Source organism: Haliaeetus leucocephalus, unplaced genomic scaffold (genome assembly GCF_000737465.1).
Source record: "Haliaeetus leucocephalus isolate CR32 unplaced genomic scaffold, Haliaeetus_leucocephalus-4.0 Scaffold741, whole genome shotgun sequence".
Classification (NCBI taxonomy): domain Eukaryota; kingdom Metazoa; phylum Chordata; class Aves; order Accipitriformes; family Accipitridae; genus Haliaeetus; species Haliaeetus leucocephalus.
In genome coordinates, this window is record NW_010973177.1 from 1,923,714 (window position 1) to 1,944,878 (window position 21,165).

General features: G+C 39.1%; 2 protein-coding genes across 4 annotated transcripts in view; one reads left to right on the top strand and one right to left on the bottom strand.

The window, feature by feature from the left end:
• The window catches only part of CTNNA2 (catenin (cadherin-associated protein), alpha 2), a 457,589-nt gene that overhangs the window by 169,031 nt on the left and 267,393 nt on the right, over positions 1–21,165 (bottom strand). The gene's annotated exons all lie outside the window — the stretch shown is intronic.
• LRRTM1 (leucine rich repeat transmembrane neuronal 1) lies at positions 7–2,618 on the top strand. The gene has a single exon (XM_010580744.1). It carries the CDS (start codon positions 727–729, stop codon positions 2,290–2,292), a length of 1,566 nt encoding a protein of 521 aa, XP_010579046.1. The 5' UTR covers positions 7–726; the 3' UTR covers positions 2,293–2,618.

The following is a 21,165-nucleotide window of genomic DNA, read 5'->3' on the forward strand; positions in this document are numbered from 1 at the left end:
CAGTGAATGCATGGTGATCTAGCTAAGGAGCAAAGGTTGTGCCGGTCAATGGTCGTTGCAAATGATGGACATTAAACAGATTGACAAATCCTGTGGAGTCGTTAGTAAAGAGTTTGGAGTTTTTTTCACGCCACAGTGTTAACTGCAGAGAAAAGGACAGAGGGAGAAGGAGAAGATCAAGCTCATGTACATAGTTCTGAAACTTGCAGGTCCTAGGAGTCAGCTAAAAAGCTAGCTGGACAAGCCTTTCGCTCTTTGAGCAGAAGCGAAGTGAGACATTGTGAGCTTGCCAGCCTTGCACAAAATTGAAAGGGACTGAATTTGTAGCACAGAGGGGTCTTTTTTAGCTCTGCATATAATTAGTCCAAACACAAAGGAAGCAACTGAATGGAGGTTGTCACTCTCTGGAAAAGGGTGGGTAAGACACTTTTTAATTAAATTCTTTCATGAAGAAAGATTTTTTTTTTCTTTGCTGCAGCATTTAACATGAAAAAAATCACTATCATTTTACCTTTGAATGTCTGTGAACTTTAATGCTGCGCAGCTCCTGCATGCTGTAAAGTGAAATATTTGCCTCTGTGTTTGTTCTGTTTGCTGTTTTGCTTTGGTTTTCTGGCTTTGTTTTTTTGGTTTTGTTTTTTTTTTTTTTCCCTTAAATAAAATATGATGTAGAATTTGAAAAGATTCAATGGACATTCTCAAGCATATTTGGAAATATTCTTGCTAATGGATTTCCTTCTTATTGGTCTCTGTTTAAACTGGCTGCTGAGGAAGCCCCCGGGGTTGATATTGTGTACGCTGGGTATCTTTTCTAAAATGCTTCCAGCCGTGAATAGTGGGTGTCCACAGCTATGTCGGTGTGAGGGCAGGCTTTTGTACTGTGAATCACTGAATCTTACAGAGATGCCTCGCAACCTGTCGGGCATGATGGGCTTGTCTCTGCGGTACAACAGCCTTTCAGAGCTGCATGATGGACAGTTCACAGGGTTAATGCAGCTCACGTGGCTCTATCTGGATCACAATCACATTTGCTCAGTGGAGGGGAATGCCTTTCAAAAATTGCGGCGAGTTAAAGAGCTCACCCTGAGTTCCAACAAAATAACCCAACTGCCCAACACCACTTTCCGACCCATGCCAAACTTGCGCAGTGTGGATTTATCGTACAACAACCTACAGTCTTTGGAGCCTGACCTGTTTCACGGGCTGAGAAAACTAACAACTTTGCACATGCGGTCGAACGCCATCAAGTTCGTGCCAGTGAGAATTTTTCAGGACTGTCGCAGCCTGAAGTTTCTAGACATAGGATACAATCAGTTAAAGAGCCTGGCTCGAAACTCTTTTGCAGGCTTGTTCAAACTCACTGAGCTGCACCTCGAGCACAATGACTTGGTGAAGGTGAATTTAGCCCATTTTCCCCGGCTCATCTCCCTGCACTCTCTCTGCTTGCGAAGGAATAAAGTTACCATCGTAGTAAACACTTTGGACTGGATATGGCAGCTCGAAAAAATGGACCTCTCCGGCAACGAAATCGAGTACATCGAGCCTCACGTTTTCGAAAGCGTACCTCACCTCAAATCCCTGCAGCTGGACTCCAACCGGCTGACCTACATCGACTCCCGAGTCCTGGACTCCTGGAAGTCCCTCACTAGCATCAGCCTTTCTGCGAACGCCTGGGATTGCAGCCGTAACGTTTGCGCCCTGGCCTCCTGGCTGAGCAACTTCAAGGGTCGCTACGACAGCAATCTGCTCTGTGCCACCCCCGAGTACGCGCAGGGCGAGGACGTTCTGGACGCGGTGTACGCTTTCCACTTGTGCGAAGACGCGGCGGACCCAACGAGCGTTAACACCCTCTCCCCCGTAACGAACAACAGCGACCAAACGTTCGGCTACGGCTCCGCCACCGCCACGTACGACGTGCAGGACGGCGAAGGCGACCGAACGACCTACGCCGTAACCGTGACCATGCCCGGCGAGAACTCGGAGAACGCCGTTCAGATTCACAAGGTGGTGACGGGGACCATGGCGCTCATTTTTTCCTTCCTCATCGTGGTTTTAGTGTTGTACGTCTCCTGGAAGTGCTTTCCGGCCAGCTTAAGGCAACTAAGACAGTGCTTTGTAACACAGCGCAGAAAGCAGAAGCAAAAACAGACCATGCATCAAATGGCTGCCATGTCAGCCCAGGAGTATTACGTTGATTACAAACCCAACCACATTGAGGGAGCCCTGGTGATCATTAATGAGTACGGATCTTGTTCCTGTCACCAGCAGCCAGCGAGGGAATGCGAGGTGTGATTTTCCTTGGGGATTTAAACAGTGTGCAACCAAATAACAGCGTGCAGGCAGACAGTGGCACGGGGGGGGTTGCTGTGCTTTGCTGGTGATTTCTGACGCGCTCCTCTGCCGAAATTGTTAAGAGGGGCTGTCTGAGAGACTTGATATTTTAGCTTTATCGTGTCTTAAAAACCTTCAGGACAGTCAATCTTAAGATTTCCTATGCTAATACTCCCTTTGAAGATCTGTCAATATTCAGGAATCTGAGAGTGTAAAAAGGTACCAATTATTGATCTTTTGTAAACTAAGAAAACTGTTTAAAATAAAAAAAAATAGCATTTACAGTTTTTACAGACTGGTGTATATTACATGAATTGTTCCCTGTATACAAAATGCAACAGTTTAACCTCTTTTTCTCTTCATACTGAGTGTTGAAATGAAAGCCTGGGAGCAAAGAAGCCACGTAAAATAGAAAGCTTAAAATTAACCAGATGGCTTCACATTGTAATTAGTGCACATTCACTTACATCATGTTACTGAAGATATGAAGCATGACACTGGAATTATATTTTTGTTAATGTGCTACCTGTAAGTGGATGCCAGTACAACAAGGAGCCAGTGCACCTCAGAAAGGCTCAGGTTTTGACCATGTCCCTGGGACAGGATTCCTGAGGATTTTTAAGTACGGCTCACTTGTTAGTTGCTGTCAGATCCATAAAAACTGTATCATAACCCCTGAAAGTATTTTGTATCCAAACCGGTCATATTGCAAAGTCTCACTAAAAAAAAAACCAAACCAACAAACCAAACCCGAACAACTGAAACACTGCCAATATGTGCTCATCACAATTTTCTTTAAAATTAAAAAGACAAAAAAAATTCCTAAATTGAAGGGCTTTTACTAGCATTTCCCACTTTTATGCTTGTTTTGAGGTATGCTAAGAGCAAAGAAACCCTTGCTTTGTGCACTGTGGTGCCATGGTGAACGGAGAAGAGCAAAAGCTATTCGGTTCTCAGTGGTGAAACCTGGGTGGCTTTCAAGAGTAAAACCTCGGCTGTAACACTGTCAGAGTAAGACAGAGAGTTATTAGAGCATACTTTGGGGTCCTACAGCAAACTGCTAGCAAAGCCTATCTCGTGTCCCTCGCTTTCACCACCAGCCTTCACTAACTCTAAAAATCTCTGCAGAGGCTGAAAGTATACGAACCCTCCTTTACTAATGACTGGTAAATGGAATGGATGGATATAAGCAGTGATTTAATAATGTAGAATCACGCTGCTGTTTTATTTGACTGCCCTGAAATAAAGGCTTCCTTTCTTTGTATTTTGGATTTTTCATTCCAGTATGTGAACAACCTACTGATTGATCTTTTCAACAACTCCTCTTATACTAATGAAGATGAGGTAGTTTTATAATATCAGCAGAGCATCTTGAAATTTCCTTCACACAGCATTACATGCTAATAAAATGTTACGGATAATGAATTGGGTAACATTTCTGTGCTTTGTACGTATTTCTCTATCCTTAGGTTACCACTGATAGAGGAAAAAATCAGAAATCTAACATATATTTCAATTTAGCACAGTTTTTTTTTTCTTTTTTTATAGCATCAGAGTGCCACCTACTCTTAAAAGGCTACATCAGACTTATAAAGGAGAATATAGGCACAGAATAAACCATTTTTTTTTCCTGCACAGCAGGTTTTAGCCATTAATTTTGAATGTAAAGAGTGATTTTTTTTTTTTTTTTTTCCTGAGTGACACTATTTTTAAAGAGTCAGAACTTATTTTCCTCTATTTGGTACATCTCATCCTGTTTAATATTAAAAATGACGAGAGCCAATTAATCAACATTTTTATTTAGTGAGACTATAATGTCATCTGTGAACGCAATGAGATTATGTATTGGGAGAGGACTTCTTCATAGAAGATTAATGAAAACCAACTGCTTTTTTACTGAAGCCACTGAAAATTCACCCACAGCTTTGAAACAAGCTAGCACTGTTAAAACCAGGCTTTTTTCTCTATAAAGAAATGCACAGTTCTGTTTCTGTGCCTCAAGCCCACAAGGGCCTGATCCATCCTGAAACTCCCAAGTGACCTGAGGGGTTGAGTGTCCACGTACAAACCTTACAGTGAGGGCAGAGAGTAGGTGAGAAGCCCCTTGTCTCTTTGGGTGCCCAATCATATTTTAAGAGAAAATACTTTATGCCATGCTAACTGAGGGCCAAACTAGAGGTATTTTCCTCACTGAACCCTTCTCTGAAATCAAGAAGGAATTTAAGTGTGAAAAACTGGCTCTCTAACTTTGGACTATGTTAGATGTTCCTCAAATCTACCTGCGGCACTGCAGCCAGAAGGATTGATTACAGCTAGTTGCCAGGAAGGTTCCCAAACCAACCAAGATTGTTAAAATATTGTCTGCATACGGTAAAAAAAAAAAAAAAAAAATTAACTTTATTTCTATAGTGACCCCCTGTTGCTATAAGGAAACGTATTAGTGCAGTCATGGTTTTGCCCCTGTAAATCTGATGCAAGACTGATACCGACAAATAATCATCCCGTGGTTGTATTTCTATGTATTTTTAGCATATTTGTGGGTTGTATTTTAAACACACTAGTGATTGCACCCCCCTGGAATTATTCCTGCTGTTTATTGGTGTTAGCAACCTCAAGCTACGTTTGCAAAGACGTGAGCAATTCCGCCTTTGGAATTTATTCACCCCTGTGCTTCATGCATCTTGCATTGACAGCTCAAGTAAACTGAAGAGAACCTTTTTCTTTAAAGGTGCAGTGATTTCCTAACTGAGAGCTGATTTCGGTATTGCCCGTTGCCATTTCTCCTGAAGAGAGGTAATGACCACCGATAACTTGCCACCCTTAGCAGGATGATGGATGGATGCTCCATATAGAGCACAGCACTTATTACACATCAGAAAATGATATGTTTTGAAATCTTCATGCAGAAATCTTTTCTAAGGGTAATATCTTCTAGTGACAACCTCCTAATGATCTCCAGAGGCTATCTGGAGATCTCGATACCCTCTGAATATTTACTGGTGGAAAGAGGGGTGTCACTTCTATTACAGGGTATGAAGGTACCCCCCAGGGTGCCCACATCTAGTCTGAAAGTTTACATGAAAAAGATGTGCTTACTAAAGAAATAAAAGAGCAAGTATTTAATTTCAATCCAGCTACTGCAAATGCAGTTATTCATCCTGCTCCAGACTGCTTGCATTGGTATATATGAGAGTTATTATATTTGTACTGCATTTATAGCAACTGCAGGGACAAATTTTCCCTAACTCTTTCTTCCAAATTTCAAGTTCACCAACTGTCCAGAGATATGTCATTGCCTCTCTTTTTATGCTCTTATTGTGGCTTACTAAATGGTTCCAAAATCAAAAGGAAGAAGAAGGAAAAAAAAAAAAAAAGATGCTTTTGGGGTTAGTTGTGATAGTTTTTTGTTCAGGAGATGCTTGGAATATCGAAGGAAGGAAAATATTTTAAATATTCCCCTTTTACTGTTCCACTTAATAGGACTAATCTCCCTTTCATAATTAGGTAATTAACATTATTTTCTTTATATTTAAGTGTCTTTTCACATACAAGACAGGGTGAAAGGTGAGCAGAAGGACTAGCTTTTTTGAGGATGGTTAACACTATCAGTGTTATAGATCTCTAATATGCAATCTCTTGCTGCTAACATCAGTGCATACTCACAGTGCACCCAGTGATGAAGGAACTGTTGCTGTGTATGCTTTGAATGTATATAAGGGATGATTTATTTTCCTTTCTGTCTTTTTTCCTTCCTTTCTGTACTACTTTAAAAAAAAAAAAAAAAGTGATATGAAACCACAGAATCAATGCTAATGTACCGCATTCTGTTTCTGGCCTGAATATATAAAATACAAAGAAATTCTGTGTTAAAGCTGCAAATTCCCTCCTTTACCACGCTGTTTGAGTACTGCAGGGGGTGAGACCGAGGGGCTGACCTGTTCCTCCACGTGCACAGCAATAGCTGGACGCTCCGTACCCGTCCGAAGATGCAGTCCCACACCTGGTCCATCACCGCCTTGCATACGTGTGCCAGAGAAAGATCATTAACGATACCTAAGGATATTTTTGTATGCTTTAATATATTCTGTATGTTTTTATGGCTAAGGCATTGAAGGGCACTTGAAAAGAGCCTGTTTGATCATTTACTTTGGTTCTGATAAAAAGCCCCTCATTTGCTTTTGAGATGGAGTAAATTTGTTTCTTGTGTGGGTCTCATTCGGTATTAGTAGCAAAAGGACACTCTGAATACCCCTCCCCTTCCCCCCAGCTTCTCCAATGGTATTCCAAATGGCAAATAAGGAGGAGTATTTAATTAGGAAGCTTATTTCAAGTGCTATAATAATAATGAGTACTACTAATAAAAGAAATTAAGAGGAGACAAAAGATGAGAGAAAAGACTGGAGTAACAGCAACTAAATCAGGTTGTTACTGGATTCCCTTGCCTTTTCTTTTCTAAAGATGGTAAATCTAAAGGACTAGCACAGACGAAAACCCAAGACTGAAGGTGGGTGGAGAAAGCAGTTTTAAAAACTGTGCAAGCAGGGATGAAACAGCTTCTGGAGAGGAGGGTACAACACTAAATAGCTTCACTGAGCAAGAAAGAGAAAAGGAGAGGGTGAGGGGACAGGATGAAAGGGAAGATGAAAACCAGCGCGAAGGCAAGGGGACCACTGTGCACACAAGGAAAACGAGATTTTTTTCAGTGCCTTCACCTCCCATGTTGAAACTGTGGCGAGGACAACAGCAGAGATTTAAGAAAGATACCCAGCATCGCTCGCTCCCTTTTTCTCTCCCCGTCTTTTCAAACTCTCAGTCCACACACTCTCTCTTTTACAGAGGCGCAGACGGACACGCTTTCCCAAACACGCACGCACGCGACCCCGGCGTTTCCTCTGTCACCTCCCCGTTCCCTGGGAGCACAATGTCCCCCTCATCCATCACTTTGCTCACTGAACTCCAGCACTGTGCCTCTTCCACTAATTTTTTGGGGGCTGGACTTCTTAGCTATCCTACTCACAGTTCACCACAGACTTTCTAGAAAATCAGACTTTCCTACCCCAAATACCTCTTTTTTCCCCCTTCCAGCCCTTAAGAAACCCTCTTTTACAGAGATGGCTGATCTTGAGCTATAGCAGATTCTCCTGCTAATTATATCCACGCTCATTCTCCCTCATATTCAGCTTTCGTGTTCGCAGTTATTATGACAAACAGACCTGAGATATTTTTGCTGTGTTCAGTTTACCATTATGCACCAAGGTTATACTTTTCCTTGACCTGCTCAACCCAGTCTAATATTAACAAATTGAGCATTTATACGAGTTCCTTTCCAAGCATGAAGTTGATTAGGAATTTAGGAAATGCTGGTGATTTAAAGATTAACCTTTCATATAATTACTGACATAAACCAGAGCTATTAAGGTATTAGAAACAACTATTCAGAATATATTCTACATAAAAGAAATATCACATTTAGAGCCATGCAAAAGACTTTCCATCCCAGCCCTTTTTTTTTTTTTTTTTCCCCCAGCATAAAAACCTGGTGAAAGGAAAGGAGTAAGCACAGTCTACCTCTAAAGTTCTGTAGAGGAAAGCAAGGCTACAAAAATATTACAGAAACCAAGCAACAAGCTTCTGCTGGCAAGACACAGCCTGTAATTGGGTGGGTGGCTGTGAAGATCCGAGATGAATGCTGCAGAGCACTGTAATTTTATTGCAGTGTGTCTGCTTTAAAGTGAACATATTTGCAATGAAATCTGTATTTCCGTGAGAACAGGGCAATTGTTTTTGTTATAAAGATAACGTCACTTGTTGGCATTCGGACACATTTATTCAGCCTTTAAAGCAATTACTGTTCTTATTCGCCTTTGCTGGTGTGATAGTTGGGTGAGAGAGTCAAATGTAACAGGCTGCAGTGAAAGGAGTTTGAGTTCAAAGTACCCAGATTTGCATTACAAGAGAAGAAATTCAGTTTAAAATAAACACCAGCTTTTCACCTTTCCCTCCATTCCTCCTCTTCCCCAAAATCCAAATACGTACACCAATTATAGAAATTAGAGATAATTGGCAGTGGCTAGAGGACAATTTTATGTGCGCCTGTGCTTGGCCAATGGCACCTACTATTCTGCTAAGGCACTTTTTATTTTAAACCATTTCACTGCTCTCATGTTCTTCACATCCTCACCAGACACAGTAACTACTGCCAGAAAGATGTCTTTCAACATGGGTGCTATGGGAACATGACCAATTCGGTTCCATTTCTGAGCTAACAAAGACTAAATCCAAGATTTCAAAGGTAATAGGTAAGTATAAAAATCTACTTCATCACTGAATTACCATTTTTAGCACAGCAGATTCCTCTGACTGACATGGTTAGATGCTAAGCCCGGCCGTACATTTATGACAAACTTTGTTCTGGCCTTTTTCAAGACGTACCTTTCTCCTAATAGTAAACCAGAGCACGACACCGGAGAGAGGACTAAAAATTGTATTTTCAGTAAAATCTGAGTTAAAAAAAAATACGCATGGACATGTCAAATTGATTTAAGGGCTTATCCAATGAAGGTGATACAGCTTATATATCCCAAATCTCCCTGAAGTAGCACACCTCTGTACCCTAGTGGTTACCGTAAGGTATGAGCAAACATCCTCCTAATAGCTGGGGGACTCAAAACTGAAAAGGGGTTTCGGAATATGCTTTAAAATATATACTTTCCCTCTAAGTTTTTTCCTTCTTAGCCACTCTCCCAGCTTTCACTCCCAGAACCTCACAGGCAGAGTGAATCAAAAAGTGCGTGGGGGGAACGACACCCTGAAAATCCCAACTAAACTGCAAGAACAGTCCACAGCTATTGAGTTCCAGAGGGTCTGATTCTTTTAACGACTGCCAGCCCTTTGAAACACATCTGCTATCAACCCTCTTCGCAAGACGAGAGGTAAAGTGAGCTCCCGGGAGTAAACCTGAATCTGTCTCTGTAGTTCAGTGCCTCTACTGACAGTCTGGCTTGCTAATAGAGCCTGGTAAATATTAAAGCATGTTAATAATAATGAGATAAAACACCTAGGGATTTTTTTTCCCCTCTCTTTTTTTAAAACTTGGCTTCCTACTAAAGTTTATCTTGACAGAAAATTTACTTCTCTCATCCAGATTATTTCCCTAAGCAATTTTTCAACAGCAAACAGAAATTTGTGGTAGCTGCTGCTAAAAGGTTTGCAGTCCCCATGCTAAAGAGGCCACTGCATGTCAAATGTTTACCTGAATTTCATGTAAATGTCACTCCATATTGGACAGTCTGTATTTCTTTACTGGCATATGCAGCTGCCTCCATCTTCACAAACCTTCCCCTTGCGCCATAACTACCTTTACAAACAGCCCAGAACCCAGCGGTGCTGTCAGATGAAATTCCCAAACAACAACTGGATGTAATGAATTTATTAGGTAATTGCTGTAGTCTAATAAATTGAATGTGAATCCTACGGCCTGAAAGACAAAGAAATAATGGAGACAATACATGAATAGAGGAAATGCATCTGACATACTCTCTATGGGGAAGAAAAAAACCCACAAAACAAAAACCACTGTGTGGGACAATGCTCAAGCTTGCAGAAGGTGGAGGGCATCGAGCATCAACTCCAAAAAGGTGAATTACATGGGACTGAGAAAATCACAGCTAAAGAATAAAGGGGAAAATTGAAAAGGGGACAGTACCCATAGCCAACTAATCAGAAAAAGAATTAGGTGACAACCAACACAGGAGAAACTCATCAAGGGATAACAAAGCACTGTGGTGATATTTGATGACCAAATGAGTATATACAAACATGTATTTGCAGTGGGGGAAACAGCAATCCATCAAGTCCCATGAAGCTGAACACTGAGCTTATTCCTCTGTCCGTCTTTGCTCTGTCACGATGGGCTTTTTGGTATATTTTTAAAAATCTTAACTATTTAATTGCTGTTATGCACAGAACTGGACCCTTGGAGATTGTGCTTTTACTTTATGTGAAATGTGCTAAACCAATAGTTGTTTTTTCGATGGGTGGCACTTCTAGCCTGAAGTAAACCCTACTGTATTGGGTTTGCATATGCATTTCCCCAATTCCAGCAATTGTTAGGGATTACATTAGGTTATTCTAGTTTGTGGAATGAAGATCTTCCCAAAAAGTTCCCCTAAGTAGTTTGATGAAGTTACACTGTGCATCTTTCATAAAAAAGGGAGTTGAAAACTTTTCTCTTTTTTCCCTGGTTATGTTTTCCCATGATGTAGGATAATCTAGCCCAAATCTGTCATTTCTCATTAGCAAAGGAGTCAAACTATGGCTGTTAATGATAACTCTTAATGAGGATTTGATGAATAAGTCCTGGAAAATCAAACCTGAAACAAACACTAAAATCTAGCTCAGATTTATTGTTTCCAGCTAATAGAGATCCTAGCAATTGGGAAATAAAAGAGTGTTTAAAGCACTAGGACATCTAAAACAACGAATCAGGACATCCAAATGGTGTTTATCAAGAAATTAAAAAAAAAAAAAAAGTTTGAAAATGAAGTAGAGGAGCTAGTAAAAACTGAAGATTTCTAGCAAAAGTAGTTGTTGCACCAAAACCTGAATAACTAAAATACACTGTACTTTCCCTATTTTAGAGTTGATGAGAGATGATCATAATGAACCGGTAAGTCTTATCTCAGTAGCTGTTAAGTACGTTTCGAGATTTATTAAGGTCTATAATACCACACAATAGGGATAAGTGGAGTGGTCGTCTGTGGAGTAGCATCCTGCTTCTGTAATAACCTGCAGTCCTGAACTTTTGGATGATCATAATAATATTAAGAAAGTGGTATACAAAAAAAAAAAGCAATTTTATATTTGGACTTTTAAAGAGCCTTTAAAAGATATTCAGTTTCCCATAAATAAGACAAACTCCATGGTCACAGAACACTAGCTAGGCACCCAAAACCACAGTGGCTTTTTACTCAATACAGTGAAAAAACAGCACGCAGTATGCTCCCGAGGCCAGGGCTCCTGACTCATCCTAGTTACAATCAGGAAATATATGGCATTTTTCAAATGACAGATTACTTATATCGCAAAAGGTAACGAAAATCATGAGGATGTGCAAAGGGATTTCCAAAGGCAGAAGATTGTATAAGCTTTGATGGATGAAATTCTGAATTGTCAAATACGAAGCAAAAGACATCATATAAGGAAAACTGTTCATCCATGCCTTGGTGATGTAAGTTATATGCAACATTTGGACAACTCTATTTCTGGATATTCCATTGAAAATCCCTGCTCAGTGTGCAGAGGGGAAAAAAAAAAAAAAAAAGGAGGAAGAAAAAAAAGTGGAATAACAACTCAAATGTATATGTAATGGAACAGCTCTCAAGAAATTAAATAGCTTGATATAAATCACTGCTAGCCTTCAGTTCGAAAGCAGTCCCCAGTTCTGTTAAGCATAAGTTAGGAAAAGATATAACTGCTAGATAAGGCTAAGCTACTGACAACTAAAAGGATGAATGATTTGGGAAAGTTTGTATGTGAGGAGAGGCAGAGAAACTGGACCTACAACAGCAAAACCTGTATCCATTCCCCCTCTAGTGGCCAGTCCACATAGGGCTATCGCAAAAATAAAAATCACGAAGGGGAAAGGCACAATACACTGGCAATTGATTTTAAAACAAGCACACACCCCCTCTTTTTTATTCCCCTCACAATTTTATGTTGCTTCACTTTATGTTATTATTATTTGCTATTCCTCATTACACTGCCTGCTGTATTCCTTTGTTGTTTCTTGTCATTACCTAGCGCAGAAGCTGTTTTACAGCAGACGTAATTTTTTTGCGATATGCTTGTACCTACCTGCAAGAAGAGGATATGGAGTGTGACAGGGGGCCATGCACACTCTAGCATCAGAAATAATCATAAATTAAGAGATAAACTTTGGAACTTATTGTACAAGACATGATGCAAAAAAATAGGCATTAAAAAAAGGAACAGTTGTACAGAAATGGGAACATTGAATTAATTTTGTACATATATCCCTGAAACTTTTTAGATTAAAAAAGGTGCTTTTTTTTAGGAATGGCATCTAGGACAAGGCACTCCATGCAGTGGAAATGGTCCTTTTAATTTCCTGCTCATGGACCAGTCACTGAATTTCAGTGTTTCCAACCAACTTGCACAGCTACAGTCAGTCACCTGGGGAAACTGAGGCCAGATGAACCCTTCACATCCCCATGTTTCAAATACACACAGGTTCTTCTTGGTCAGTTACTCCTCCTTCTGTCTTCTGTAGGACATTTGCTAAAAATGGAAGAATCCCCATTTTTACCAATTTCTCTGAATAATGCAATAGAAGAGACCATTTTCTGTTCCTATCTTTTAACAGTCCTAACCTAGAACATTCTGTGGTCCAAAGGAGCCGAGATGCTAAGCTGAGGACTGAAAAGGAGCTGTGCTCTGTTGCTGGTTGAGACAACACCAAACACTTTGTTAGGACTGGATGCTTTGCTTAAGTTCCTGTTCTACCAAAAAAAACCCCAAACCCAAACCAACACCACTGTTGGCTTGGAGCAGAAGTCAACAAACATCCTTTGGTTGCACTTTCAGGGAGCCTGTTGTATCCTGAAGCTAATAAACTCTGGTGTAACAGGCTGTGGTTATAGGGAAGGTGAAAAGGAGCAAGCAATTAAGTTTTTTGCTTGTAAAATCTTTCCATCACTTTAATTTTCTCAGTCTCTGCTTCAAACGCCATTCTTAATTGTATATTTTTAGATATAGGTTAATTTATGTATCAGATAGGCAAATTAAGTAACCCTTTCTACAAGTGATTTGCTAAGAAATTGCCCAAGAATGTGTTTCTAATTAAGGCTTGTAACACACTATGCACTCTTGTATGCATTTTAATAATTAAAGCGAGGTTACTCTGAAATTTCCTGTTAACCATTTAAGTGCATGCCTTGCTGTAGCTTATGGTGGCTTTTGGCGAAGACTGAATACTAGTTTAGATGGAGTTCAGAGCTAGCACTTTTATGTTAATTTTAATATGTTGTTATTAATTTTTTCAACTGAAACTAAAGAATAACATGATACACAAGGCACAGTTTGACTTCTCATGTCTTAAATTTTAAAAAATGAACCCATTTCTAATGTATCTTAATAATGTTGCCAATTAAAAATATTTAGAAAACAGATTATTCAAATGATTTGTATATAATAACGTAAGCAATTTGCTCTTCCAGCATAAAAGTAATTCATTACTATCCACAGTCTGAGCAAGTTTGATAGTCTATCCCTTACTGATGCAATTTCAGGCAACACTTGTATTCATAATGCCCGCTGTCAAGACAGTTTCAAGAATGTAAGGAACTGTGCAAACTGAAAAATAAAAAAAGGCACTTGAGTACTGTGGGGATCAGTGCAAGTAGAAGGAAAAGCTTACCAGGAAACCTAAAGAAAACTGTTTCTCTGCTCGATATGGAAAGAAGACGTCCCGACTGATCCACTAAGGACATCTATTTTTCCATCAATACTTACAGAGATGCATATACGTATTTCTGGCAATTACAGAAGTGATTGAAAGTGAGTGACTTGGAGTATTTGTCTGAGCACCTCATACTGGGTGGGAATTCTTTACCTGTTGTTTAAGTGCAATAATACGTTTAGTTTCATATAGGAAATGCATATTTTCATACATGGAACTTACTTTTCTCAATCTTACTCTGTCAAATAACAAATATTCTTTTTCCTAGATTTCTCCTCACAGTAGACAACAGGCAAACCCTGATTTTTAGCTGAAGAGCCTTAAGTTTCTACAAATTGAAGAAAAGGAGCATCTTCAGAATGACAGCCTAGTGTAATCTGTGATTTCCCTTGAATGCCATTACTGGGGTAAATTAAGTGTCAGGTTCCAGACTAATTCATCACTTATTAATTAACAATATCAACGATTCTTTTTTCATTACAGATAACACATTTTACAGACTACCAGAAGCATTTTTTATTACTAAAGTTATCTCAAAGGCTCTTCCCCAATATCTGCCGCAATTAAAAAAAACCCAGAAAACATTCAATCATAATTTTAATGATAGATCATTTTTCCCTTCACTAAAATTAAATCTTAAAAGCCATTTAATTAAACTGAATGACTTTAACCATGCAAAGAATTGAAACTAAGGAATGCACTCTTTCCAGACACTAAAATATGCCATGCCAACGATTTACCACAAGGAAGGAAACCTTAATGAAGCAAACTATTCTGAGCAGGTGTTTCTTATTCATAAATAAGACCCCTCTTCGATAACCTCACTTCTTTGCCTTTTCAACTGCAAATTTTTACGTGTGTCTTTCCGTAACATGCAACAAGTCGTTCAGGTGTGACCACATGTTCTGAACAATAGCAAACGGTAAAACTCCAAAACAAGGTCCAGGTTCTGTTTGATATTCTCACTGATTTTAGTAAAAAAGGACTAAGTTTTATGCTAATTACCTGGTTAAGTCTCCTGGTGTGTCCTACAAATCCTACTCACCTCACATCATTAAATCAGACTTGCCCCAGGTGCAGCTTTACAATATATACTGTATGCACAGTTTTTGTGCAACTTCTGCATGATGTTCAACTACACATGAAGACTGTTTGCAACCAGCAGTAAACGCTTAGTTGGGGCAATTTATTTGTCTTTTTAGTGTATCTATTTGCTCCTACTTCAGAAGTTTCATCTAACCTACAGCTAACCTTGTATGAGTTTGTTTTCCCCTTCCAGGAGTTAAAAAAAGAAAGTTTCTTTACATTTCAAATATAATTTGCTAAGTCTCTAACGTGTGTATTCTGTGCTTCCAGAGGATTAAAGAAGAAATTTTATCACCGAAAGAATAGGAAAATAAATTTGCAGATGTAGCAATCTTGTAAAACCCAGAGTTCAGAAAAACATTTGCACTACCATCAAGAAGGAAAAATAATTTCCCAAATTGTCACAGGTCTCTTCCTACAGAGATTAAAAGGACAATGATGCAACTCCTACGTGACTCCTTTCAGCTGCTTATAACAACAGACCAGCTTCAATTCCATTCCTGTGATTATGCTCTCAGGATTATTTCACGCCTGTCTATTGGTTCCTATATTCATAGATGTTAGGCACTTTTTTGCAAGGTGAACACAAGTTATTTTATTCAGAGGTGTGAAAAAAGGAACTGGTCCTTGATGCATTAGTCAGGTTTCCATCACTACAAAGTAAAGCATCAATTGGGATTAAAACTCTAGAAATCACATTTTTTGAAACTCTTGCCAACTACATAATTATGCCCCAAATGATTTTGTGCTAGGTGGTTTGGCTAACAGATGGAATGGTATATTTGTTCACTCTTCATAAACCAAGCTCCATTCCAAAAACTGTGAGCCAGAAGTATCTAAATTATTGATTGACAGTTACATATGCCTAATAATTAATTAAACTCTAACTACAAATTGCAGCGAGTCCTGTGAGCACTTAAGAAAGAAAAAAATCACATAGAAAATGTGCGATAGTGTCTTTACAGTAACAATTTTAAATCATGGCAACTAAAAATAATGGTATGCAGTGATGCACTACAGACAAAAGAGCTTTAGTATGAAGCATCTTAGAAATGCTTAAAGCAGGATACATTATGTAACATTAAAAATTGTTCCTGTAAGATTATTTTTCGCAGTCCCAAACTTCACCAAATGCTTTTTAAAACCAACTAGGAGTTGTGACCAAACCTAAAATATGCAGTCAGGTTCAGAAGACTCTTCTCAGACAACATATGCACTCTGTAATCGCCATTAAAGCTCTGGAGCGAGAAATCAAACTGAGATCAAACCATGAGATAGCTGTTGCGTTATACATCCTGAATGAGGAGCTAACTGAGGCTCATGTATTTCTTGCCTGCGAATCCCAGATGGAAATATGGACACCTTTGTCGTCCAGTCTATGGCCAGAGAGTCCATTTCACCTGGATGTGTCAAAAGGATTGTGTACGTGCTCAACTGGTAACGAAGGTGAAGACATTTAACCCAGCGTGGTCTGAAGGTGTTGGACTTCCAGCACACGCGCCGTTTCATTGTGCTGAGGATGCACGGCAGGCATTTCAGCTTGATGAATGGCACATGTCCTCAGGCATTTTCAAGCTGGAAACAGGCTGGATTTTCTGCTCCTGTGCCCATCAGCTGGGCCACGAAGGTACAAGTAAGCCTACAGTGGAGCTGACCCTGTCCCAGTAAACATTTCCCTAAACATCTGCAAACATCACCGATTTTCCAGCCTGTGTCAATGGCCCTCATCAAAATCCCACAAAGCTGAGGGTAACAATGGATATATTTCCCACCCAACCCTGCCATGGGAAAATAGTAATTAATTTAAAAAACAGAAAATAAGACAAGCTTTTTGTCATAGTATATTAATATCCCTACTTCTGCTATCACAAAGCTGTGCCAGAAACACTGATTTAATAGGCACTGCAAAGCAATTACCATGCAAATAATATTAGCCAGCAATTTATTATTTTTTTAGTAAAGTCCTTGTTTTGGCTAGCAGACCACAGTAACAGATTCCAATAAAACTGGGTAATTGAAAGAAATTTCAAGTGTCTAAATAGCTGTGACACCAAACACATGAAGCAACAGTTCCCAGACTGGTCTGTTGGTCTGCTTGTGATTTCAGGTATGGACAACCTGGGGAGGCAACAAAGGAACAACTTCCACGGCAAAAAGAGAGCACTGAAACAACAGGAAGGAAAGATATTCGGGAAAACTCTCTTTTACTAGTGACATTAGCAAGAAGGACACTGGAGAATAATGTAGAGGGTTTTGAGCCACTTAGGAAATAGCATTCCTGCCATAACTCCTTCCTTTGCCCCTGGTCTTCATAAGAAACATTTAATTTGGAGTAAGTCAGTCTATCATTTTAAGTAACAGATACTTGTCTATTTATAGCACAGGATTGGAAACTTGCTTAGATTCACTGAAGTGCTAAGCTTCATGTTCAGCTTTAGAAGTTGCCTGGCAATCTTCTTGTCTTGGATTGATTGGAGCTATAGGATTTTACCTAAATCGCTTAATTTTTCCGTTCCACATTTCACTACTAGAAAAGGAACTGAGTGGCTTAACTCACAGCAGAGTGCTGTGACATCCACTGTGAACACTCATTCTATAGTGAGTGGTCAAAATATGGTGGTTCTTGTTCCTTCAGTCCAACATGATTTTGTCTAATCAAATTAGAGAAATAACAGATTTGATTGTGTGTTATCTCTGCAACTAATGGTGAGTTAATTAAGATTCAACTTCCAGATACAAGGCAGGACTCAATATTTTTTCTGATTCCCCTGTTGTAGAATGCTGATTATATAGCTTATAAAAATACAGTATAAGAACACGTACCTTTGCTACATTTCCCTTACCTCTTTAAAATTCAGATGCTTCTTTTAATTAACAATCTAAATACTCCAAATATAGAAACACATTTCTGTGCACCTTATGAGGAGAAAAAGAAAATCAACACTAGCGTGTGTCCTAAAACTTCTAAATATTTTGGGAACAAAAGAAAACTACTTTCTAGTTAAACTGATGAATATACAAATATTGACATTGTTGTGCTCAAGATCAAGTACAAATTGAATCTGTGATTTCATTTATGGAAATAGGTAAGCTGGGAAATGCAATTACTATCTATGAATCATTTTGCTATAACCTTCTACTTCAATATCCTTAAATAGCAAAATGCAACTGAAGCTATTTTAGTTAAAGTCTGAACAAAATAAATCCTTGTGGCAACACTCACCTGTCAGGGGATTTGATGTTCTCCAAAGTACTTGTTGGTATTAAGCAAGCAATCTCTCACTTCTAACAGACTTTCTTATTGATATGTATGAGCTAAGTAGTTTATTATTTATAGTTAAGTGTGAAGCGATATGTCAAAGAAAAACACAAAATTAAGGAAACTGCGTATTACAAGATCTAAAATATTTCATTCCCATACAAAACAGCTACTGACAGTTGTGTATTTGTAGACATAATAACATGGCTAATGATTAAATGATGCCTCCTAGGAAATCTGGGACAAAAAAATATGTCGTGGTCAACTCTGTCATCCCTGGAAAGACCTATGAAGTTCATCATATATGCACGCACTTATAAGCAGAAACCAGAAAGATCACTGGAAAGGTAGTAAAAACGCCAAAACTACAACAGATAAAGAATTTTTACACAAAACTTTCAGCCTATTTGAGAGAGTAAAACCCTCATCAGGTTTCCAGCACTCAATTCACTACAAGATTGAATCAAGAAGCAAGGTAATGGTAATGGTAAGATCCTATGTTCTGTAATGCAGGTTTATGCACAACCTCAGCACCTTTTACTGAATCCATCTTAATATAAGTGAACAAACCTAAATGTATATAAAAGGATATGTCTTCTTTGGAATAATTATCAGTCATCTTAATTTCTTTATATCCCTAACAATCTTACTTTAACCTTATCTTACAAGGATACCTCTGCTGGTATGATAATTGAATTAATAATTCAGTATTTTGCAGATTGAAATCTGCCTCATTTCCTCAACAGTTCTTCAGACAGAATGGGAGCTGACATGACAAAATCAGGCAGGAACACATTTGGCATTTGCCACAAACCTATATCAAGATACATAGTCTTGACTCTCTAGTTTTGCCAAGGAGTAGGAGTATTCACAGGCAAAGGTCCCAGTTTTAGACACAAGATTTGAAACACAATATTGGTGGTTAATAAAGCACTGTCTATACCTAACTTTAATGCAGAACCTCGACCCTTGTATGTATTTTCAAAAATTGGTGGATCATATTGCTGGACCAATTCTGTCACTGTTATTTCAGACATGATTTTTTTTTTGGTATAACACAACCCTAGGGTCATCGATGCGAAGCTGCCATTAGCATGGCTGTTTCCATCTAAAGCGAACAGTAGGACATCTCCCTGTCCAAACACGGATCAAGGGCTGTGTTTTGCCAGGGAATGGAGGTTGGCCTAGAAATGCTGTGGCATTAACATCTGAAATCCCACTGTCTGTAGGTGAGTTGATTATACTCCTCACCACAGGAGCCTTGTAGGAAGCCAGGCTAATTGTGCATAACGGGAGCTCAATTGCAATCTTCCTATTCCATGCAGATTTTCATAGCCAACAGGTTATTTCTAGACCTGTCCTGAGAAGTTGGTAGCTCAGCTCAGTTAATTTCAAAGTCTGATTTTATCACAGTAATTTAAAAGATTGACAATTGAACCAGTATCACAGGGAAACCAGAACCTCTTTAGTTATGAAGCTTTTTCCCTTTGCCTCCCCGGTGGGAGTACGCCTCACTTCTACAGATGGGAGCTTTGCGTTAATGATGCTGATTAAACTGGAGCACGTCTGGATGGATCTGGAGAAAGATTTTTTGTTTTTTCCTTAGACACATCACTCCATCAAGGGCTTGGTTAAATCTCATACCAATCTTTAATTCTCAGCTATCAACACAGTGCTCCTAAATAACCTTGTTGTCTTGTTTCATTGTCAGTGGCTACTGTTGTTAGACAGAGCTTGACAGATAATAAAATATAAACACGGATGATTAGACCATTCTTTTAGAACTCTGTGAAAGAGGTTGGCTGTAGCATAAAGAGATTTTAAATTAATACATCAGGGCCATCAAAGAGGAAAAAAATTTTTTTCTTTCTGTTTTACTTCTGCCTTGGTAACTAAAAGGCTTGATTCTCAGATCACAGGTAGTCTGGTTAATCCAGAAGGTTTGTACTTCTCTAGTGATGCTACAGCCTTCATTTTGCCGGAAGTTTCTGCTAAATTTGTGTAGTCAGCTGGCTGGCTTCAGATTTTTCAAAGATGAGTGAAGTTTCTCCAGAATTATGCTGGCAAGGGAGTGTCAGCTCATTCCAGAGACCTGGAGGATTCTTGGGAGTGTGAAGCCAGGGCTATGGACACAACATTTCCTCACACAGGTAGAAAAGGCATGGACCCCTGTTTCAGAGCTGAGAAGAAACAGTCTCCAAGCCACACAGGGACACATATGTCCCACCAGAGAGAACAGCAGCTTGCAGAAAGTGACTTTGAACAGCTACTTCCAGAAGCAGCCATAATTTCAGCAGCAAATTCCACTAAAATAACTGAAATCACCTCCAGCAAGGTCCTTTGTCTCTGACTGATTGTGTAATACAAGTTTCCCCATCAGGGCTCAGGAATTGTTGCACTCTAAATTCACACCCGACTTCAGAGTAATTTCCTCAAGTAGGTAAGTAATGTCGTTTGAAAATATAGATTTGCTTAATGTCAGAAAAGAAAAAAGAATTCCTTGTAATAAGGTACTGCCACTGGCATATCAAATGACTGAATCAAAGCTAATTGAATACTTCCAATTTAGGCTAGTCTAAACAGCCCATAGAATAGCATCAGATGATGTTCACAGGATAAGAAACTCTATTCTAGACAAAAGCGGCTCTGAAAAAAGACACAAGGTTTTCAAATCTTTTGTAAGGGAAACTGTGTTCAATCGTCCTCTATGTCTACGCAGGGTAAGATAAGAAGTAATCAGCTCAATTTGCAACAGAAGAGATTTGGGTTACATATTAGAAAGCATTTTCTAGCTGTAAATACAGTTCAGCACAGAAGATGAAATAACTTCTATTTGTGCCAAGAATTTTGGCTTTTTAATCCTTTATTGCAACTGAACTGTGTTAGGACTCTTCCAAATCACTGTCCATATTATATTGCTTTTAAGCATATAACAAGTAATAAAACAACAAGAACGCTTTGTATTTTACTTTGCAAAACTCAGACCTTTTTCACTTACTGTCATTTTCTC